This window comes from Amborella trichopoda, chromosome 2 (genome assembly GCF_054954075.1).
Source record: "Amborella trichopoda isolate Santa Cruz 75 chromosome 2, AtrichopodaSantaCruz75HAP2 v2.0, whole genome shotgun sequence".
Lineage (NCBI taxonomy): Eukaryota > Viridiplantae > Streptophyta > Magnoliopsida > Amborellales > Amborellaceae > Amborella > Amborella trichopoda.
Genome location: NC_142337.1, coordinates 68,727,667 through 68,752,517, shown reverse-complemented (window position 1 = coordinate 68,752,517; position 24,851 = coordinate 68,727,667). Strand labels below are relative to the sequence as shown.

Genomic DNA, 24,851 nt, shown 5'->3' with positions numbered 1-24,851 from the left:
CAAATTTGAAGAAACCAAAACTTAAAGGAAATGTGATGGAAAGGCTAAACAGCTAAAATAACAAAAACTAGCAATGACCAGCAGCCTGATTTTAAAGAAACCTTTCTCATTATTAGTAACCATCATAGTAAGCATTGTTCTTGTATAACAAGCAATGCATTAAAAAGGTAATGCAACCATACTATAGGATGTTCTCTATGCGAGATATTGGCCACAGATTGCTGACAAAGAAAATGACCAGATATTTTGAAATAAATTCAGACAAAGAAAAATGCAAGGTATAAGCTTCATAGCATTAGCATGAATTCATGTAGTTTGCATAAGGCAAACATGGAAATGCAAATTCATTTAATTTGATAGAAAGAAAAAAGACAAGGAATTTTATGTAGTTTGCACGAGGCAAGCACACAAAAGCAAACTTATTATTCTTTTGTTGATTTTAATTTGCTCTGTGTAGGCTCTGAAAATTTTTCTGCTAAAATAGTTTTTTGTGCTGAAAGTGTACCCCTTGAGCTGTTGTAAATTGTTCTCTTTTTATGGCTGGATGGATCTTAAAAGGGTTATTGAATGGATCATGGATTTATAATAGTGGTGAATGCCGAAAATGGTCCATGAATCTTACCATGATGGTGAAATTTTTTCTGCTAATTTTCTTTCTCAAAGCCTATTGGCTGAAATATTGTTAGCAGTTTCCCACTTGAAATATTGTTAATAGTTTCCTAAATTGCTGAGCTTATTTAGTTATTTGCTGCATGCCCATTTGTGAAGGGAGCTGATGAGGGGGGGGAGAGAGAGAGAGAGATGTGAACTACAAATAAAACATATGTGATCTATATCATGATTTTTGTTAGACTTACTGAGGACAATCTATGAAATTCAAATCTCATTCTTTTAACAATTATCGTCCTCTCATCAATGAAACTGCAATGAACGGTTGGAGCTGACTAATTTCCAGATCTCCAGGTTTGCAAACTTCCAGGTTCAACCAAACACTACTGTAGAAATTTCTAAACAGGTTGCCAAAGACATTATTTATCTTTACCAGGTATAAAAAATCCCAGCATCTAGATCTCAGAAGTAGAAATTCCTACCTCCATTTCCAACTTTAAGTTGCCAAATGCCCCGTTTAAGAAATCAAGCTATCTCTTTGCCAAAAAGAGAAAACAAAATCCATCCTTTGGGGAATGAATGAATAGGATGAGAAGGGTAACAGCGTGCAAGAGGAAAAAAAATGTACTATGAGGGCGTGTTTGATAACAAGTAGTGCCTTCTTGGAAGTTGAGAACTTCTTAATACTGTTCAAGTTTCGTGTTTAATAAAAAAAAAGAACTTCATATCAAAACTTCACGGCACTGTTCATCTTCCTATCTTGCATTAAAAAAAAATTCCAACCCTTGATAACCCTAGTTCAGCAGTTCGTAGTTCGCAGAGAGGCAGAGTCCTCTTCCGCCATCGAGAAGCAGTTCGCAGAGAGCCCTCTCTCTGCCATCTCTTACACAGATTTTTACTAAGAGCTCGAAAAATCTATTGTTGGGGGAAACATCAGTAGGTCGAGCTCCATTGTTCTTGGGCTTTTTCGAGTCACCAACCTCCCACCCTCCATTAACAGGTATGTTTTTTTTTTTCTTCTATATACCTATTTCTCTTGCTCGAAAAATTAGGGTTTCTTTGTGCGAAGATCTTCTAAGATCCTGTGATATTGGTTGTTATCGTTTTTTTTAGTGCAAAAAATGCTCGATTTGGTTTATCATCTGTGGGAGAAATTTTAGGTTGCCCATATTATGGAATCATAGGGTTTCCTCATTTTTTTGCATTATTCATTTTTTCTGTGTTTATTTGTTATTCATTTGATTTTGTGGGTTCCTTCTCCATGGTCTTGCTTTTTGTAGAAGTCCCAATTGTAAATTGTGAATTTTGGCAAAAGCCCTAAATTTCATTGGACTGGTGTTTGTTTGTATATACGGTTTCACTCTTGTTTTCTGTATATGTTTTTGTTTTGAAAAAAAGAAAAAAAAAGAAGACAAGGTGACTGGATTAAAGGATTTTGTTTAGTGGTTTGAAATCTATGCTTTACTATGATTTTGAGTTATTTTTATGACTTTTGCTTACCATTTTGTTTGTTTGTGGAGATACCCGGGATTTGGTGTTGGTTTTATGTGGTGGAAGCTGGAGGTTTCCTTGTTATTATGATTCCTATCATCTTGCTTAATTGATTTCTAAATAGTTTTGTGTTTTTTGGTAGAGAGTCGTTTTGCTGTAGATGTTAGGACTACTTCTCTATATGGGCATGTGTTGCTTGCAAAGAATCCTTGACATTCCTCTATGCATCCTTAAAATGTACTCCCTTCTCTATGTGGGCATGGTATTGCATTTTGATGTTTCTTATTTTTATTTTTTTAATTATCTTCTGTTTTTTAATCATTTGTGTAGGTCTATGGGCTTAAGATTAACTGAATATTGCATTACTGGATCAGTGATAGCTTTGATATATTTGGCTAGTTTCCTTTTTGTGGTATATGTATTGCTTTCAGTGATGTGGTAATACATTTTGGTGTTTCTTAAGTTTATTTATTTTTATTTTTTATCTTCTGTTTTTTAATCATTTGTGTAGTTCTATGGGCTTAAGATTAGCTAAATATTGCATTACTGAAGCAGTGATAGCTTTGATTTATTTGGCTAGTTTCCTTTTTGTGGTATATGAATTGCTTTTTAGTGATGTGGTACCTTGATATTGCATTTTGGTGTTTCTTTTTTGGTGAATACCTTTTATGTGGTTTATGTTAACACTTGGAGGATGGAACAATTTGTTTAAGTTCAGCTGGTATTAATTTATGGTAAAAGCGACATTATTGGCATTTGGCAACTCCAAGTGTTGATCTCTATATGATTTCCATGCGGTGTTCTTTATTGATAATTTCTATTAGAATTTTTGAATCTGGTCTGACCTTTCATACTGTTTCTATGCTTTTTACTCATTCCATTCTTGTTTATTAATGGATGTGTTTCTTGGTTTTGCCGATCAATATTATTGATTTTATTTATTGGATTAATGTTCAATATGTTGGTGTGAAGTATTTCTATGCTTTACTTGGGTTTATTGCTTGGATGGTGGTTCATAATGGCAGTCTTAGCCAAAGACTTATGGGGTGCGATGACTCGGTTCTATTTTTAAAATTTTCGTGGTTCTTTTTGTCTTGGTGAATAACTGCATGGATATGTGGTTGTTGTAAACTTGATCCTCATGTTCTTTAAGTGTGAGAATTTCTAGAAATTGTTTATACAATTTTGTGCTTTTTCTTTCTTTTTGGCAAGACTTTGGATGGCAAGACTCTGAGCTCTGATATCTGTTTACAGTTATTTTTAGATGGACCATACATTTTTTATTGAGCTCTGTTTAAATCTATTGATCTATGTGTTTGTTCTTGCTTTTTTTACTCTGAGCTCTGATCTCTTTAATGAATAATGCTTATGGGTTCATGAAATCTGATATAAATTTTCTAAGATATACAACTATGATGTGGATTTGTTTATATCTTTTTATGCAAACAAGATGTGCATGAATTACCAATTTTTTTATTTTCTTATTGAATATGTTTATTTTTGTATTTGGGTTTTTGACTACTTTTTCTGTGATCTAGTGCTAACCTTGCTTCCCGTTTGTGAATAAAATGCTGAAAACAAACAGGAATTGAGAATAATCTTGCTTACTTTTTGTGATTTTTGTTTTTGGATTTGGTGAGTTTTACTTAGCTCTAATAATGAATGTTGTAGCTACCATGCTTATTTTGTTACCTTTCTTTTTTAAGAATAATGCTTATGGGTTCATGAAATCTGATATATTTTTTCTATGATATACAGCTATGATTTGGGTTTGTTTATATCTTTTTATGCAAACAAGATGTGCATGAATTACCAATATTTTCATTTTCTTATTGAATATGTTTATTTTTGTATTTGGGTTTTTGACTACTGTCTCTGTGATATAGTGCTAGCCTTGCTTTCTGTTTGTGAATAAAATGCTGAAAGCAAACTGGAATTGATAATAATCTTGCTTACTTTTTTGTGATTTTTGTTTTTGGATTTTGTGAGTTTTACTTAGCTCCAATTATGAATGTTGTAGCTACCATTCTTTTTTAAGAATAATGTTTATGGGTTCATGAAATTTGATATATTTTTTCTAAGATATACAGATATGATGTGGGTTTGTTTATATCTTTTTATGCAAACACGAAATGCATGAATTACCAACATTTTCATTTTCTTATTACAGCTATGATGTGTGTCTGAATGGGCTGATTTCTTAGTTCTTGCATTTTTAATTATGTATGTTTAAACTATTACAGGTTATTGTTTAAACTTAATTAAATTGATGTTGTGCTTGACATTGTCTATAGTCTGCTTTAATTTTGAGGTGCAATGAAGTTTATCATGGAGCATTTGCGTCAATTGGTGTACAAGTGTATCTCTCTCTAGGACGCTTCTCTCACTCATCAATAAAACTCTCTCTCTCTCTCTCTTTCAATCCAACGTACTTTATTTTTAATTGATGTTGTATTCCAAAAAAAAATATTTTACAAATTAATAAAAAATAAATAAATAACTAGGTCTCAATTTTAACGTTTACATCTTGCTTATTACTTAAAGCTAATCCAATACAGATACCCAGTTCTTCTTTAACTTCTCAGGAGGTTATCAAACACAGAAGCCAGGAACTTCTTAACTTCTCAGGGATGTTATCAAACACAGAAACCAGGAACTTCTTCAGAAACTACTAATGTATAGTTCTTCAGGAACTTCCAATTTACAGTTCATGAACTTGCTTCCAGTTATCAAATAGGCCCTGAGGGTTGGTAGCCCCAGCTCCAACTGCTCCCTACCGATGATATCCTGTACCTACTATGTTATTATATAATATTCTCTTTTTGTTCCTCTGCTCTTATATATGCTTCGATCATGAAAAATTAAGCTGTGAGATTTCAATCTTGGGGGCCGGGGGGGGGGGGGGGGGGGAGGGGTTTCGACACACAAGGTTCACCCCTTCCTTTTCTTTGATTGTGTATGCATTTATAGGTTCTCTTGATCTTGTTAAAATTTGATTTTGGAAATCCAGAATACAACAAATCGAAGGATTTTATTTTTGGAGCTCATGCTTAGGATCCAAAAAGCATCTTCGTCCCAAAAAGAATTTGGATCAAGCGTGTGTGTAACCGAGCTTAGCTCTTGACGGTTTTATTCCTTCCCTCTCATTTTTCTCTTCCCTTATTTCTCCTCCACCCCCAAGCTTGCTCTTCCCATCCATTTCTTCATCCTCTCTCACCATCGACACTCTTCTCTTCTCTGCGCATTCTTTTCAACCTCATTTTTCCCTATTGTAGAAATTTCTAGATAGGTTGCCAAACACATTAGTTATCTTTACCAAGTATAAAAAATCCCAGCATCTAGATCTCAAAAGTAGATATCCCACCCTCCATTTCTAGCTTCAAGTTGCCAAATGGCTCGTTTATGAAATCAAGCTATCTCTTTTTATCTCTTTGCCCAAAAGAGAAAAGAAAATCCATCCTTTGGGGAATGAATGAATAGGATGAGAAGGGTATGGACGTGCAAGAGGAAGAAAACGTATTATGAGGGTTTGTAGCCCCAGCTCCAACTACCCCATATTGATGATATCCTGTTCTACTATATTATTATATAATAACATTCTCTTTTTGTCCCTCTGCTCCTATCTATGCTTCGATCATGAAAAATTAAGCTATGAGATTTCAATCTTGGGGGGCCGAGAGGGTGGCTTTCGACACACAAGGTTCATCGCTTCCTTTTCTTTGATTGTGTATGCATTTATATGTTCTCTTGATCGTGTTGAAATTTGATTTTGGAAATCCAGAATACAACAAATTGAAGGTTTTTATTTTTGGAGCTCATGCTCAGGATCCAGAAAGCGTCTTTGTCCCAAAAAGAATTTGGAGCAAGCGTGTGTGTAACCGAGCTTAGCACTTGACGGTTTTATTCCTTCCCTCTTGTCTTTCTCTTCCCTTATTTCTCCTCCACCCCCAAGGTTGCCCTCATGTCCATTTCTTCATCCTCTCTCACCATCGGCACTCCTCTCTTTCTCTGTGCATATATTTCAACCTCATTTTTCCCTACTGTAGAGATTTCTAGACAGGTTGCCAAAGAGATCAGTTATTTTTACCAGGTATCAAAATCCTCAGCATCTAGATCTCAGAAGTAGAATTTCTAACCTCCATTTCTTAGCTTCAAGTTGCCAAATGCCTCGTTTACGAAGTCAAGCTATCTCTTTGCCAAAAAGAGAAAGAAAATCCATCCTTTGGAGAATGAATGAATAGGATGAGAAGGTAATGGTGTGCATGAGGAAGAAAACGTATTATGAGGATTTGTAGCCCCAGCTCCAACTGCCCCCTACTGATGATATCCTGTATCTACAATGTTATTATATAATAATATTCTCTTTTTGTCCCTCTACTCCTATCTATGCTTCGATCATGAAAAATTAAGCCGTGAGATTTCAATCTTGGGGGGATGGGAGGGGCTTTAGACACACAAGGTTCACCCCTTTCTTTTCTTTGATTGTGTATGCATTTATATGTTCTCTTGATCTTGTTGAAATTTGATTTTGGAAATCCAGAATACAACAAATCGAAGGTTTTTATTTTTGGAGCTCATGCTCGGGATCCAGAAAGCATCTAGTATTCTGGAATGCTCATCCCAGAAAGAACTTGGAACAAGCATGTGTGTAACCGAGCTTAGCTCTTAATGGTTTTATTTCTTCCCTCTCATCTTTTTCTTCCCTTATTTCTCCTCCACCCCCAAGCTTGCCCTTCCCGTCCATGTCTTCATCTTCTCTCACCATTGGCACTCCTCTCTTTCTCTGCGCATTCTTTTTGACCTCATTTTTCCATTCACCCATTCTTCCTGCGCTTTTCAAGCTTCTTTGCTCAGCCACCATCTCCCCACTTGGCATAAGGACTCTGCTTTTGTTTTCCTTAAATCTACCGCTGTGTTTTTTTCTATTTTCTAAACCCCTTTATTTGTTGTCGATAGCCTGCTTTAATAGAACAAACCCCACTAGAAGAGTGTCTTTTGTAGTTATTTTTATAGAAAAATCACTTAACATCAATTCTTCGTAGAAAACCAGGTTTGCATACCCAGGATATGATCAAAACCTGATTTTGCATATATCATGATCCAAATGACCTATTAATTTTGTTTATTCTCTCTTTTTCTTTTTGTTTTCTTTTTATTTTTTCGCCCTTTTGCCCTTTTTGTTTATCTAAACCAGCTAGCTCTGTTTAGAACAGCAGGTAAAATGATTCTTTGTCTTCAGTCCTAGATATTTTGTGAGGTAGCTTGAAAATTTCTTATTACTGTTTCCCTTTGAACAATTGGCTATGGATGAGTCGTGTCTGTGGAAGGCTTATGAGATAACTTTGTTACATTCTTGCTCATGATTTTACTCCTTTTTATGGAAGAGAAGTTGATTAATTGTGTATATATGTATGTAATATACCTTATTTCCTGTTGAAATAATAAATGGCAGAGAATAAGCAATCACCTGTAAATGAAATGGAGAAAGGTCCCCACTCATATGGTGCTGTTGTCCTTGGAGGAACCTTTGATCGCTTACATGATGGTCACCGCCGTCTTCTAAAGGTTTAGAATTTTATACCATCTTCTTCCTCAGTTTGTATCCTTATTGCTGAATAAATTTTATTTTATTTTACTTTATTAAGTACTGAAAATGATGAACAAACTCGTGCACATATACATTCTAGTTTGTGGCAAATGATGCATTGCATGAAAGCGCTATATTGTGGCATTTAATCACTCTTTAAGGTGGAAAGAAACTGGATGTATGGAAAGCTTTGCACCATAAGCAAAAGAAGAAATACTTTACCAAGAAAAATGGTACAGTTTATTTTTTATTTTTTTAAAGATCATGTGCTCCAACATTTTGAGGAAAAATTGGTTATTTTGGCTTCTATGAAGGAAAATTGATGACATCACATTAAAAGAGATAAAATTGTTTTGAGAAATCTTGAATTGCATAAGGAGTTACATATAGAGATTGCAAAACCTCACATGATTGGGCCCAATGTTCAAGAAGACAGAAACGGCTGCCTAGGCTAGGCGGCCACCCAGGGCATAGGCCGGCCACTGTGTAGTGTGTAGGCGACTGGGGGGGAGTGAAGGTGGGGTTACAAAAGTGGGGTGTGGGGTTGTCAATTATGGAATCTAATTTCTCATAAACTAAAATTTACATTTTGAAAAATATAAATCAGTAAACTTGCTAAATTCAGTCAAACTTAGCCAACGTAATTTTCTATGAAATATGAATTTACAGTTTACAAATTGAAAATAGTCAACATATTACTCAATATGAGTAATATTGTCAAATTTCGTATTATGAATTGCAAACATAGGAAAAAAATATGCGAACATATAGTAATATGTTCAATTTTGTGTTATAAATTATAAACAAAAGGAAAAATGCATAAACATATATTACAAATATTCAATTTTGCATTATAAATTATAAACATTACCAAACATAACCCAAAAATATAGACAAAGATATATTATAAATAAATTTGCATCATACAATGGAAATAAATCCAAACATTGACAAAAGTATATTATGAATTTTTAATCTTGCATTAAAAGCTAGACACAGCCAAACATATCCACACGATGTATTATAAAATTTTGATTTTGCACTATGAAGTAGAAACATAGCCAAACATGTTATAATCACAAAAGTAGCAAGCAAATCATTAAAATATAAAAATAAAAAACTCAAGAAGTTTCATCATTAATGTAATGCCAAACTTCAAATACAAACACAAGAAAATTACCTTAAAAAAATAACATAATATAATTCTCATTTAAAAAATGAAACCTTAAACATAAACATTTAAATCTTCTAACTTTTCAAAACCCATTCGAAGTAGGCTTTAATCTCTTACTTTGGGGTGCCAAAACCTCTCTTTTGCAGCCTTTTTGGCCTCCAAATGTCGAATGCCTTTTGATTGATTTAAGGTAAGCAAAGATGTTTTGAGTGAGGAATATCTCTCTCACTAAGGTTTTTAGGGGGCAAAATACTACCATAAGTATTTCTTCCCTTTTCAAGGGGAAAATTATTAAAAATCCCTTTTGGTGTCATACAAATGGCACGAACATGATTTTCTGGAAATGTGGTTTTGTGATATTATAATGACATGGCATGTAATCATTCCCTATCCATATATATATATATATATATATATATATATATATATAATATCTAGGGTAATTTATCATTGTACTCAACAATTTTAGACACTTCTATACCCTTGTTTTGTACATGGAGCATTTTTTAAACAACGATATGTTTGGTCATTAAGAGGGTGTGACGTCACACCCCATGTGGATGACGTCACACTCTTTTAGTGATTCAAAGAATGGACTGCCCAGCACTTAGGCGGTCTAGAAGGCCTGGACGCATTTCCTAGGCCTAGGCGGCAGTCCCTGGGCGACCGCCTAGGAGGTACAGAACCCGCCTAGCCTAAGGCGGTTGCTTAGGGTCTGCTTCCCGCTGAGGTGGGCGCCCCGCCCAGAGATGGAATTTTTTTTTTGTATTGATTTTTTTTTTAAAACATAAAGGCTTAAAAGGACGGTTTTAAGATCATTTGAAACCTAAAACTTATTGGAGCCCATTTTAGATAGAGAAATCCTCCAAAAAACTACTTTTTGGTGATTTCTTCAGGATCGAAGGGTTTCTCAAAGTTGACAAAAATTGATCAAAACATCACCCATTGATATTAGATTTAATTTTTGATGTTTTATAAATCTATTGTGGGGTTTTTTAGAAGATTTTGAATCCTTAGAAGCATATTTGAGGTGGAAGTTTGAAGATTGAGCAATCAAACTCAAAGTAAGTGCCCTAAATACCTAATTTTTATTTTTTATACTATATATCCTTTTTCCATTCAAATGGGCATCCTTTTTGGATTCGATTGGGCCACCCAGGTTCTGGGCCGCCGCCTAGGCGCTGGGCGGCCTGGACCCCCCAGGCCGCCTATCGCTTTTTGAAACACTGCACTCTCTTAATGACCAAAAATGCCCTTGTTTAAAAAATGCTCCATCTAGAAAACAAGGGTATAGAAGTGTCCAAAATTTTTTAGTACAATGATAAATTACTCCATAGTGTGAGCACCCTATATATATATATATATATATATATATATATATATATATATATATATATATAAGCGAAGTGCTACAGTATTTCGCCCCCATCACGGACATGCTATGTCTGTGACGGTTTTACCTAAAAACCGCCATGGATCTATGGGATCCGTGGCGGTCCCCTATAATTTTGCGTCAAATTTGTGTTGAAAAAATTCCCTCACGGACTTGCTATGCCATGACAAACCGCTACGGACATGCAAAGTTTGTGACGGTCTTTAATCCATGGCGTCCGAAAAAATCAGATGTGCCAAGCCTATGGGCGAAAATACTGTTCATTTTCGCCAGTGGCATTTCTAGTCTCTTCATATATATATATATATATATATAGAAGTGCACGACAAAACGAGAGATTTGGTGTAAACGTAAGTGCACATGTGCTGTTTGTAACAGTTGCTCATCCTTGGTCACTAGTAATTGTGTGTTTCTACTCTTAGGTCTCAGCAGAGCTGGCGAGAGATCGAATTGTGGTTGGTATCTGTACGGGGCCGATGCTAGTAAAGAAGGAGGTAGGGGTTTTGTTTGTCTTCTACTCATGTTATTGTAAAAACTTATGGGTCTATGCCGAAACTAATATCTTGTCTTGGATGGTTTTGAGATGACTTATTAATAATGGATTGAGTAACTGATTGAGATTGCTGAAGTGGACATAATACTTTTCTACTTCACGTGGTCACACTATTTCTGCCTGCAGGGTTGTTGTAATTGCTTCAGTTTCAAAATTTAACTGAGTGATGGCCAATTTGCGCCTTTTTTGCACGATTACAGGATATTGTGTTTATGCCTGAATAAGATCACATTTCCATCGGCAGATGTTATGGATTGTGCTCTAATTTTTATGTCTCTTGAGGTCCAGCTAATATCATGACTTGGTAAATTTCGAATGCTTAGGAAGAATTGTGGTTTATTGACCTGAAAGTAGGATGATCGAGGATATATCCTTTTTTTTTGTTCGTGTAATTCCACGCATGAGTGCATTTGGCTATTATGCTTTGTTGCTCAATTTTTTTCTGTGGAAAATGCAAGGATTGATTTGGTCTTTTTACAGTTTGTGCATCTTATACAACCCATTGAGACAAGGATGAAGGCTGTTGAAGATTATATCCAGGTAATAACAAATTTGCGAGCACATATTATGAGTATACACGATGGTTGATATCTCACACACTAGAGTTCGAGTGGCTAGAAGCATTTGAGTAACTTCATTCCTTGTGTTTATTAGCTGAGACATGTTTAGGAAATTTTAACTTTGTGGGTACCACATGAAACGTGTGTTGGGGTGGGGGAAGGGGGTTCAGTTAGGCTTTTGAATATAGATACCAAGGAATCATTACAAAGGAGAAGGCTAAATTTCAACTTGTTTGAAATGGACATTCCTCCTTTTTTGGCAGTCAAATATTGGGTATGGAGCTCTGAGCCTTTAGCTTCCTCTGAAACCCCATCCTCTGCTTAAGATAGCCCTAACCACCCCAGGACTGTTCTTGTGATACCCTTCCCCCACGACTGACTTTTATTCTTTGATGGTCATTCTAAGACAATGCCATATTGCACTACATGAGCAGAGTTCCTATTACAATTGGTGAAAGACAAAAATGATATACATCTACTAGTTAAATGTGAAAATGCATGTAAAACAAACAAATGGCTTTATAGGCCTTTAACACTCTAGTTACTCTCCTGCACTGTTTGGCAACTGCTACCCACCATCTTTCACCTTCTATAATGATCCTCATGAGCAGACTGTAGCACGATGCTTGACATATGGCACAAAAAAAAATAAAAAGAAAAAGAAAAAGCAAAATGCTTGATATTTGGTGAAATATTTTTGCATTAAAGGCTTTAGGTTGTAAAACCTTGATGATAATTACTTAATCCAAATTATAAAAGCTCCTTGGTCATAAAAGTCACAAAAAGGAGTGAGCAGCCTAAAGGCTCATGTCCACAAGTGGTACGTGTTTCCAAAGGCAGCGCAGGAGTCTTTGAAGAATAAGACTAACAAGAAGGTGGAAGACTTGATTGTGGTCTATCGAGTCCCATCTATTCTGAGCATAAGTGACAAGTTCATCGGCCTCTTCACTTGCATTGGCTTGGCTTGTTCCTACTAGGATTGCTTATTCTATTGGCAGATTTTTCAAGTGATTTCTAGCATAACTCAAGCTTCCAAATTTATTCCTTTTGAAGTGGTTATCTTATCTAGGGAGATTTACTGAAAAATCCTGTTTTATTTTGGGAATTTAAATATTTCATATTTTACACTCAATCCCCATTTTGTAGGAGCATATAAGTGTATTTTAATTTTACCTCAGCTAATTTTTTTGTGAAACTGTTAACTGTTCTCTCAGCTACTTTTAGAGTATCAGTTTCTTTCCCCTCATCTTTTACCCCCTTTGTGTCACAACCATTGTATTTTCTAGGGCAGCGGCCTCTAGTTTTGCCAGATTCACTCTCTTCTTTTCGAACCTTGCTAACTTTGGTGGTCTCAACTAATTTTGGAGCATCAATTTTGAGCACTTTCATCTTTTGCTTCCTCCTTAACAACCACTTATTTTCTGGGACAACTGCTTCTGGCTCCACCAAATTCTCAGCAAGTACAGCACCACAAATGCTCTCGATTTTTGAAACCTCACTGACTTTCCTGGTCTCTGAGCTAAAGTTGGAGCATTTTCCTTTGTGACTTCATTTTGCAGCCCTCTGCAACCACTTCATTTGCGGATGCAATAACTTCTTCTCATTACAAATACTTCTCAGCAATTTCAGCAACAGTTTCTTTTTAGGTACCTCGCTGTCCTTGTCCATCTCTACCAAAGTTGGGGTCTCTATCTTTGTGGCTTCTTTCTTCTCCACCTTGACCACTGATTTTTCCAATTCAAAGCTTCTTTCAGTTGTAATTACTTCTGAATTTACTGAATCTTAACTTTAGTACTTTGGATAGCCTCTATTTTGGGGTCTTCACTATATTTGGCGGCCTCCTCAAGTTTTGGAGCATCAGCTTTTGGGGCAACGCCTTCCTTTACTTCTGTCTTCTACTTCACTGCTATCAGGAGCTTGTAGATTTAAATATACAGAAATAACAAATATCCGAACTGACAGCATAGAATCAGAAACGGTTTTGTGATGATGTCCGAGTTTTGCGCATCAAAGCATTCTATAGAAATTATGAAGCACTGGACTGAACACATCAAGCCACTATATAAGCATGATCAATATTCATGTCTCAGACATTATTTGCTAGTGGTGTCAAGGTTTTGGACATCAATCCTGAGACAAAAATCAAGAATCCCCTGGTTACTACTATAGAATCATATCTCATATTATCTTGATTCCTAAGAAAGGGTATCGCGATCCACAAAAACACAAATTGCTTTCCCCTTGAGATCCCTTCCTCAGATCGCACAAGCCGGAATTTGGAGCCAGACCGCTACCCATGATGGTCGAATTTGGTAACTATGGTTCTCTTGCATTTTATGTATCATGGTGTATCGATTTGTTGGAAATGCTTACTAGTAGTATTTTTTGGCCAAACCCGGGTCAAAACTGCTGGGATTCAATCTTTAGCTCAAATAAAGATCAACATCACAAGGAGTTGGACCTGAGATGCATGATTCATGGCTGACATATATGAGTTTATGTTAGGGTATCATGGACACCACACAGATCAAGTGATAACATGATACTATCCTGATTATGCATGATATAACAAATGAGGTCATTATCTTGTACATGCTGGAATGTTAGGACAAATTTGACTTTTTTGAATTTTATAAAATGTTGAACAACAAGGCTCAGGTCTAAGTAAGAAGGGTGAGGACCTTAAACTTTCCCTTCACCCGTCCCAAGCCTAGGTAAAGGAGGGTTACATTAGGTAGGCAGCTAGTGTAAACCTTTGCCACATCGTATCATGAATTCTAAACCTATGTCATATGAATAGAGGAATGAGATTCAAGTAGCCGACCCCAATTAATTGGGATAAGGTTTGGATGATGATGATGATGGGTACCATATCAAAATAACTGAATATATCCTACTATTTTTTTCCAGCTCCAGGGAATGAAGCATAATCTACTGTTTCAAAACTTGGAAAATTATATTTATGACTTCTTAATAGAATCCATCATGTTATATATCTATTAGGTAAATGTCACTCCTTCATTCTCCTTAAAGGCTGTTGGGATGTAAATTCTTCAGACTAGAGTGAGTTGATTTTAAGGTACCATCGAGTGGTTTGGTTGGTTATGAGCCAGGTGCTATACCAGTTATTCGACTGACGAGTAACTCATTTGATCTTATTAGATTAAACTCACGCAAGTTGATTATGATGCCGGATATATGTTTGGTGTTTTATTTCAGGTCAACTTATAAAAGTGTACTGTATGCTCTTTTGTTTGGATTTCCAAAAAAAATTGATCTCTGACCTACTTTTTATAATATTGTTGGCACCAGGCTTGCAAGATTTTATTACTTTTTTGAGAACAGTTAATGAAAGTCTTACTTTTGTGCATTTTGTTTTTTAACATTTTATGAATTTCAGCTGTTGTGGATCCTAATTTAGGGGGTGTGGGATAGCTGGAGCCACATAGGCATCTATTGGTGAATCCAATATCTGGAGTCTCCTTATTGACTGACGCATATTATGCATCTTACAAAGGTTCTTGGACTGCAATGCTTCTAGTTGAATGGAATTCCCAATTGAGGGAATGGGTTGTTATTTGTTTATATTAATAGTTTGTATAAATATTATTAGTGTTATTGTTGCGCTGTTGTAGAGTTTTTAATGATCTTTAGGTGCTAAAAATGAAGATCTTTGGATATATTTTGTGGCTAAAGCTCGTCAAAAGACCTTCTTAAATGAGTATCGGTTACAATTTGTCAAAGACTGTATGCCATAGTATTATTGCATTGCTGTGAATGATATTGATTAACAAGGAAGATGCCACATATAAATTTATCTGGAAGCTATATATGACTGTTATCTGATCATCATCATCATCTGAGCCTTATCCCAACTATTGGGGTTTGACTATATGATTGTTATCAGATATGAACTATAAATCTTCTTCTCAGTGCTGACATATATGCATGCCTTTGCAGACACACACTTACACATTTTTATATAATATTTATAAATGCGTGTCTTATAAAATTTGTGTTATCTTCTTGGAAATCTTTTCAGTCCATCAGACCGGAATTGATAGTTCAAGTGGAACCCATTACGGATCCCTATGGCCCATCCATTGTAGATGCCAATCTGGATGCTATAATTGTCAGGTATGTTCTGAAGCATGAAATCTACTGACTGCTGCAATTCTAATCATATCCATGAAGCTGGTTTTTTGTTCAAAGTCATGGAACTACCTTCCATCAAATTGATGATCTCAGCATTTCTATCTATTGTGGGGTTCAAGTATACAGCTCAACTGAAAGTGCTTGTTGTTGCAAAATTGGGGTTATGAGTTTGAACCAGCAGTGCTTAACTTGATCCTATATGGATTGCTTAACTTGCAGCGAGATGAAGGGGAATGTGGCAGCCAATTCGTTGACTGCCTAGTGTGGCAATAGATTACTAAAATTGCCTTTCAAATTGGCTCTCTTAGAAGTGAAGGGACATTTATCACAGAAATTTTGGTGTTCCATATAAAAGCCTTGACATTGGGTGACTCCCTAAGGCCTGCATGAGGGGATTAATGTTATTCTTTCTATGCTTTTTTACTCCTTTTGATGTCATATGATGGATTTAGGGTTATGCATGGATTAATTGATTTTGGCATACTCACAATTGGCTGCTTATTTCTTGAGTCCCATGAATATTTTGAGTATGGTATGATTTGTTTTTTGACAAGTGGTTGACTTTATAAATGTAGTAATGATTTTTTGTACAAAATCCCCAATATGGCTGCCCACAACCCTGAAGCTCAACACATAATGGACTATGTTGTAAGTTATTGAATAAGTCTATCATCTATGATACTTGGATGCTTTGTACATGCTTACTTTACTAGTGTGGTAGCATGTTGACACTTCACTTATTCCAGATGGTTTTAGGATCTCATAATGCGAAATAGCTATAGAAAATATAAAATGCATGATATGTGTGTGTGTGTGCTCACATACACATATCAATGTGTTGGATGCACATGTTTATGTTTAATACAAGGTAAAATACATCACTATCAATGTGTCAGATAGGATATTAGTAGCATTTCCATGTCCTGGATTTTGAGAAATGCATGTTATATCCCTGCTCTCCATGTCTGTTTCTGTTATCCATATCAGTGCATCTTAGATCATTATATGAAAACATATGAATTTGTTTCCGAGGTATTCATAAAAGAAACCTGTGTTTATAATGCTCAAAATCTGATGTGTTGATGGTACTGATTAAGTAGTATACTTAATAAATATTTTAGGTCGATTTCTGTATCATTCTAACTAATTATTCATCCTTTTTCATTGACAAAGTTAAACCATGTATGCTTATGATTGCAGGAACTAAAGAGAATATTACAATCTAATGAAATTGAGTCCTTTAATTAAACCATAGCCAAAAGATTACGTGCTCCTAGGGTAGCACATCATCCATTGACACCCTTGGGCAAATCCCTGTTTGGAGAACATTTTTAGGACCACTGATTTTTGGTAGGTAACCTCCTCAAATTAGAGGCCAACCTCCATATAAAAAAGAAGAGAAAATCACACATCATCGTCTTAAGATTGAATCGAGGTCATCCAATTTTTGAATGGTCAGATCAAAGTGTATAGGAACTCAAAATCAAAATTTTTTTTTCGGAATATTTATCTGGTTATTCTAGAGATCCCAAAATTTCAGATTGAAAATCCTCCATAGTAGCCCTTTTCCCTAGAAGGAAGTGTGTAGGATGCTCCTGCAGAAGTATGCATCACTAGCTCTAAGCTAAAAGAACGAACACTTTAATTACTTTTTCAAAACATTGGCATGTCTTTGGTTACTTTTAGAAAACTAGGGCTAAGTGAATATGGGCTCGGGCTCTGCCAGTCTGGTGCTGCCATGAATGTTATTATTTTTGGTGGTGAGTGCTGGTTCAGCCTGTCAGATTCGCGAAGTCCTGTATCTGTTACTCTCTAGATTAGTTTTGCTACATTTGTGGTTATCTGTCGAAAGGAGAATCTAATGGCCTGTTTGTGTGCTTTGCTAGTAAGGAAACTTTGGCCGGTGGCTTATCTGTTAACAAGCGGAGAGCTGAGAAGGGTCTGTCACAATTAAAGGCGAGTTGAACTTTTCTTTTTGACGTGCATTTACTGTATTTTTCTGGAAATGGGAGCATCTTAGAAGGTCTACTTCATTTTCATGATAATAATCACCCTTAGGAACTGACATGCATGCACTTAGGACTAACTTTATAGCATTTGTCCATACAGCACAGCAATATGGTGAATCTGATTTTAATTTCTGGAGTTTTACTAGGTCTTTCTTTGAGTTCACATCTGACATTATTCCCTCGTACACAACTGGATTTCTTGGTTATGTATCAATTAGAATTAGGGTAATTGGGTTTACTTTATTTTTGGTTTGCTAATAGTAAGCGACCTATAGACTGTGTGGACCAGGTAATCAAGATGAAATATGAATTTATTTTTTATTGTTCTCATCTTTTATGTGAGATTAGTATGCCAGTTGTGCAATCTTTTGCATGTTTTAAAAACATTTTTGAAAATTTGGAAGAATTTGCTGATAGTGCTAATAGGTTACTTTTAACTGAATGGTATTCACAAGAAGTAACCAATGACTGTTCTACTGGATTCTTTGGTTTATGCAGATAGAGGTGGTTGATCTGTTACCTGTAGAATCAAGTGGTGAAAAGCTCAGTTCGACAATGCTAAGGAGAATAGAGGCTAAGAAGCAGCAGATCGACAAAGCACAGTCACAGGTGCCCAGTTCTGAAGGGATTTCGGGCCCCCAATCTTAGCAAGATGACAAGCCTTCACCTACTGTTGAGGAGCTGGAAAAGATGATTAGGCCTCATCTAGAGAAGCAACTGGTACTAAAGCGCTAGCAAGATGTAATTTCCTCTTGTTGCTTCTTGGAGTTTTGTGTAATGGCTTGAAAGAAGATGTTGGCTTTGTGAATGCCTGTTGAGAAGGAATGAAGGTGAAGCTTTGAGAAGGATGCACGAGGTATCAGCAACGAACTTTTGAGGCCAAAAGAGAGTGACCTTACATTTTCGAGTTTTTTAATATTAGCCTATTTATTTTAAGATGTAAGCATGTTTGTAATATTGTTTCTAAAAAGCATTGAACCTGGCTCTGTTTAACTATGTAATCTTTGTTCTGTAACATTGTAGATTATACTCGTTTTCTCCCAGTAAGGTTGAGGATCGTGGGCAGGCAGCATAGAAGTCTAGGTTTAAGTGAGCCTCGTACTAAAGCATATGGTCCTCTCTCTCTCTCTCTCTCTCTCTCTCTCTCTCTCTCCCTCCTGTGTGTGTGGAATATTGGTTGCAGATAAGGTATTGGGTTTTCTATGTATGAAAGAATTTGAATTTAATTAATCTAAATTAAAAGGAAGTAGCAAGAAAACAGAAAAATGGAAAAGTGTAAAATGAGATTACTTATTTTTGTTATCACAATCATTATTGATTGTTAGATTTGATATCGGGTGGTTGAGGACATTTCGTTGTTTTGGTACAAAGACCAAAGCAAAATTTCTCAAATGTTGTAAAACATTTTTATCTGTTGGATTTCACATCCAACGGTTAAAAATGATTATGATCTCTATAAAAAATAAATGGTCTTATAGTATAAATCCAAAAAAAAAAAAAATCATAAATAGGAAGGTACTAGGATTATATGTAAGGCCAGAAAGATTCGATAGGATTAGGGTCTAATTTTACTTCCCAGTTGGGTTTCGTGGATTATTCATTCCGGATGTAACAACACCATATTGGTTAAATAACGGTACTACGGTTTTTAGATTTAAAATCCATGTCAATTATGTTCACATCAGCCAGTGGATGCTTCGTATTTGTTTGAAGGGATGATAGTCTTGCAATCACCACCGTCCAATGGGTGCATTGCCCACGTAAAAAAAATTAACCTTATTTAAGCCCATTTGTTGAACTCTGTTAGTGTTTTAAAACTCAGATTGGTCACCAGGTTGACTAATCATAACCATGATTTGAGCTGGGGTGGATTGATCCTTCGGTGCTTGAATTGGTCTAGAAAAGATATCTTTATTATCATCATTTTAGTTTTTTTCTAATTAATTGAGGTCGGCTACAAGAATCTGGATTTTCTATTCTGTGCTATTAAAGGCCTGGTTAAGTTTATCAAATTCATGATATAGTTTTGGTAAAATTTTACGTTCGTTATTATCTAACACAATTGTGCCTTTTTACCCAAACATGGGATAGGTTAAGGAAAAGTTTAAGTTCATCACTTTTTTTAGACCATGTTCTAGAAAATATGTAAATAATAAATTTAAATTTAGAAAAATAAAAATTGAAAAAATAAGAAAATAAATGGATGAAAATAAATGAATAAATACGGAAGTTGTATAAAATAGTCAAACTCTTTTTTGATAAGTAAAATTCTAGGCATTGTGGTTAAACAATGATATATATATTCAACCACTCGATTTCAAATCTAAGAGTTAATAATGATTGAGCGTATCAATAGTAAACAATGTCAATGTATATATTTCCTAATAACAAATAGTAAAAATGCAGTCAAGTTATCATTTTTCAAGCAAAGTGTTTGAAACAAATAGTAAAAAAAATAGTAAAAATAGTAAAAATGCAGTCAAGTTATATATAGTAAAAATGCAGTCAAGTTATCATTTTTCAAGCAAAGTGTTTCAAAATTTGCTTTTTCTCAAAAGGGTTTTTTTTTTTTCCTTTAGTTTTTTATTTTTTATTTGTATTATTATCTTAGTACATTATTAACCAAAAACTCCCACTTTTTAATTTTTATTTTTTAATATTTTATGGATCACCAATATGTTCCATTCCGACCGGGATTCGTGGGTGAGTGATCCATTTCATTGATCCAATTTTTTAGATACTAACTCAAACTCATGATCACGTGCATTTGAATGAGATTCTTGCAACTAAATCAAAATGTATGAATAAAATGTTAAATAACTGGAGCTTTCTCCCTTTCTGACTTACCCCAAAAACAAAAATGTTAAATAATTTATACGTATCATTTGGATAAAGTTTTCGTTAAAAGCTAAGGGGTTGGTACCAAATCAGAGTTCAGCTTTATACCTTTTTTTTTTCTTTTTTTTTTTGGGGAAAAAGTCTATTCGGACCGGCAACCTTTCTTAGAGAAGGAAATTATAAATTATAAGTTTGTAGCAATCGGTGTCTCCAATTTTACATACTTCAATTTAGTTGACCGTGATGGTTTGACATTATTATTGTTGGGAAAGCTTTCTATGTTCCCCTACAATATAGAAGTTCTATCCTCTTCTTTATTCAACCGTCTATTTTTTAATGGAGGACTAAGATGGCCCCAATCACAATGTCGCGTCTCTACACTAATTTATTTTTAATTTTTATTTTATAAACTCTCTTGACACCAAATTTTGGACGCCCATTTCTCTATTAAACTTGCATTAACAAACAATATAAAAAATATATTTTAGAGAAAATAAAAGGACCAAAATACCCTTAAAAATTTTAAGGGGTATTTTGGTCATTATCTTTTATTGAAAATTTATTGTTAATATTTTTTTAGTAATGTTTTTATATGACCCTCCCCGGCTCATGTGTGTAAGACCTCATGATCATCATTAAAGTTGGTATTGATATTTAGAAAAGCTATCACATGGGTGTGAGACTTGACTTTTCTATAGATTGGTGCTAAATTTAATAGTGATCTTTTGGAGTCCTACACACATGGGTGGGGAAGGGTCCTAATGTCAAATTTCTCATATTTTTTATAGATGTGCTCCAATGAGAAAATGACACATACCAAATTTCATATTAAAAAATTTTGTATTAAAAAAGCTAAAAATAAAATACTTTAAAACGTTGGATCTAAGACGTTGGATCTAAAGATCAAACGGTGAGTGGCTCTCGAGAACGTAGAAAGCTTTCCCGAGAATTGTTATCATAGTTGTTTACTATCTAAGTATCTAGTATCTACAACGGCTTCATCCCATATTTTAAAAGAAAGTCTCCAACGGCTTCATCTCATATTTTAAAAGAAAGTCTCCAACGGCTTCATCTCATATTTTAAAAGAAGTCTTCAACGGCCCTATTTACCTTTTTTTTATCCAAACGGCTCTATTTATCCCGTGTGTTTCTGGGATACATATAAGAACCCCATCTTTTTAGCCCTGGCAATGAAGCATCTCTATCGCTGCACGCCCACAGAAAAATCTCCAGGTAAAATGCTTGATCTCCGGATCGGTTCAGCTTCTTCCTTTTCTTTTTATCTGTTTTTCTTCAAACTCTTTACTTTTCCATCTTTCATTTGTTTCAATGTCTGGCTTTTTTTTCATTCTTGATTTCAGCATGAAATTCAAATACTTGGAATTGAAATTTGAACCTATTTTCTTGGATTGGAAAAACAGACCCTGCTCCAACAAGAAAATACTGACATCAAGAAATTCAATAGAGCATCTCTCTCTGCACGCCACATAATACTCTCCAGGTATAATGTTTGAACTCCGCATTCGTTCATCTTCTTATTTTTTCTAACTCTTTATATTGTTTGGAGTGAGTTTTTTCAGAAAAAAGATAATAACCAAATTGTTCACAAAAGTCTCTCATTTTTCTTTTACGAGTGATCTTTTGTTTTTTAAGCTCTCTTAAGCTTGAGGTCGGTGGTAAAATGTTTGAACTCCGGATTGGTTCATCTTCTTATTTTTTCTAACTCTTTACTTTTCCATTTTTCATTTGTTTCAATATCTTATTTTAAGAGTATGAATAGCTTTTTTTTCCTCCTTGATTTCAGTATAAAATTCAAATACTTTGAAATTGAAATTTGAACCTATTTTCTTGGATTTTGGAATAACAGACCTGCTACAAAAAGAAAATAAAAGCGACAAAATGAATGATTTGATGACCAAATCGTTCACTAGCTATGTGGACCTCAAGAAAGAGGCCCTCAAAGACCTGGAAGCCGGTCCTGATCTTGAAATGGAAGCTCAACTCAGCAGCACGGATCAAAACCTAATTCCCTTCTTCAAAGAAGTTGGAGCCATCAAGGATGAGATGGAGGTCATCGAGCTTCTCCTGGAGAAGTTGAAGGAATTCAACGAAGAAACAAAGAAAATCCACAAACCAGAAGCCCTCAAATCTCTCAGAAATAGGATCAACAGCGATGTCGTCAATGTTCTAAAGAAGGCAAAAACCATTAAAACCATGCTTGAGGAGCTGGATAGGCAGAACTTAGCAAACAGGAGACTCTCAGGCTTCAAAGAGGGCACCCCACTTGACAGGACAAGGAGCTCAGTGACAAATGGCCTAAGAAAGAAACTGAAAGAGTTGATGATGGATTTTCAAGCTCTCAGGCAAAAGATAATGGTAGAGTACAAAGAGACAGTAGAGAGAAGGTATTTTACTGTAACAGGGGACTATGCGAGCGAAGAGATGATAGAGAAGATCATATCGAGTGGACAGAGTGAGAGCTTCTTGCAAAAAGCCATTGCAGAACAGGGGAGAGGTAAGATATTAGAGACCGTAAATGAGATACAGGACAGGCATGATGCAGCGAAGGAGATAGAGAGAAGCTTGCTGGAGCTTCATCAGGTGTTTCTGGACATGGCTGTGATGGTGGAGGCTCAGGGTGAGAAGATGGATGACATCGAGCACCATGTTATGAGTGCGGCGACTTATGTCAAGGATGGCACCAAGAACCTCAAGGCTGCAAAGGAATACCAGAGGAGCAGTAGGAAGTGGATGTGTATTGGGTTGATTCTGCTCCTTGCTCTCATCTTCTTTGTTATAGTTCCTATCATCGCCAGCTTGAACTCCTAGAGAGAGAAAGAGGGTGAGGGTGAGATCTCTTTCTATTTTATTTTTCTTTATTTATTTATATTTGGGTGGGGGGAGAGTTATGTGGGTAAGACTTGGTTTGTAATTTGCTATAGAGTGGGTTTAAGTGGGGATCATGGATTTCATAGGGGTTGGAGTTCTGCTCAAGCTCCAGCTTTATGAGAAGATATAAGGGTTTCCTTTTTTTCTTCTTAATTTTTCTTTGGATAGAATGTGGAATACCGTTTGTTGTTGGGAAGGATGTTCGTGCTTGGAAAGTATAGTTAGGAGTTATTTCAACTTCATGGTGGTGGTTGAATTTTGTTGCTGATATTGATTTTCATATTGGAATTATTTGTAAGTTTTATCCTTGGAGTACAATTCATTTTTCTTTGAATTTGGAGCAAAATTTATTTAGTGAATATTCGTGCTTGGAAAGTATAGTTAGGAGTTATTTCAACTTCATGGTGGCGGTTGAATTTTGTTGCTGATATTGATTTTCATATTGGAATTATTTGTAAGTTTTATCCTTGGAGTACAATTCATTTTTCTTTGAATTTGGAGCAAAATTTATTTAGTGAATGCTGCCAAGATATTACAATGGTTATGCAAACACATTGTCACTCTGCCCTCTTTTCCTCTACTGTGGATTTTTCAGAACTCCAAAGATCCTGCTTCTCTAATGGTTGAATTTTGTTGCAGATCACTAGCAATGGTTTGATTTTCATATTGAAATTATTTGTAAGTTTTATCCTTGTTCATTGAATTTGGAGCAAAATTTGTCTAGTGAATGCTTCCAAGATATTACAATGGGTTATGCAAACACATTGTCACTCTTCCCTCTTTTCCTCGAATGTGGAATTTTCTTAAGCTCAAAAGATCTCCTGCTGCTTCTCCTTTCATTCCCCCTCCAATAAAACTCAATAATGTAGGAGCACTTTTTTAAATTTTTGAGATGGAACGTCTTCTACTCAAGGATCAATCACACTCTGTGAATGCTAGGAAAAAAAAAAACTAAATCAAAATTACTCTATTAAAAACATAATCATGCGGTGATTCTTGGTAGGATCCCAAAATTTATGATCGGAGTATACGGAACTCTTTCACCGGATGGAGGAGGTGTGTGTACACTTGGGCTTCGCAAAAGAAGTGGGTCCATTGTGCGTTACTCAACTCTTTCGCCCGATGGAGTAATGTGCGTTACTGAACTCAACCCTGACCTGAACTCCTCCACCCACCAGGTGTGCAATTCAGACATCCATGGAGTAATGTGCGTTACTGAACTCAATCCTGACCCTGAACTCCACCTACCAGGTGTGCAATTCAGGCATCCAAAAATGCTGACTCCGTGGGCATCCATGGAGTAATGTGCGTTACTGAACTCCTCAACCCTGACCCTGAACTCCACCTACCACGTGTGCGATTCAGGCATCCAATCATGCTGAATCCACGGGTTCAACCGGCCCGACCGGTGTGACCGAGGCTGAAAGGGATCAATGGATTTGCTTTCTTGCAAGCCCAAATCTTGGAGTGGAGAGTTTGTCAATTTAGCCTATTCTTCAATCACGATAAATGAGTTCCTTAATTTGATTGATCAAAAAATGAATGGAATGTTTAATTTTAAAACCATGCTGTTGCCAAGTACAGAGGGGAGAT

The 24,851-nt window shown here is 35.6% G+C and overlaps 1 protein-coding gene across 1 annotated transcript; it reads left to right on the top strand.

Moving 5' to 3' along the window:
* Positions 1-998: 998 nt before the first annotated feature.
* Positions 999-23,604, top strand: LOC18430032 (syntaxin-111). The gene is made up of 9 exons (XM_088859887.1): positions 999-1,609; positions 7,553-7,665; positions 10,677-10,748; positions 11,288-11,347; positions 15,410-15,504; positions 17,409-17,478; positions 18,030-18,178; positions 18,576-18,589; positions 22,237-23,604. The coding sequence occupies exons 2-9, from the start codon at positions 7,579-7,581 to the stop codon at positions 23,196-23,198; spliced, it is 1,509 nt and encodes a 502-aa protein (XP_088716013.1). The 5' UTR covers positions 999-1,609; positions 7,553-7,578; the 3' UTR covers positions 23,199-23,604.
* The last annotated feature ends 1,247 nt before the right edge of the window (positions 23,605-24,851 follow it).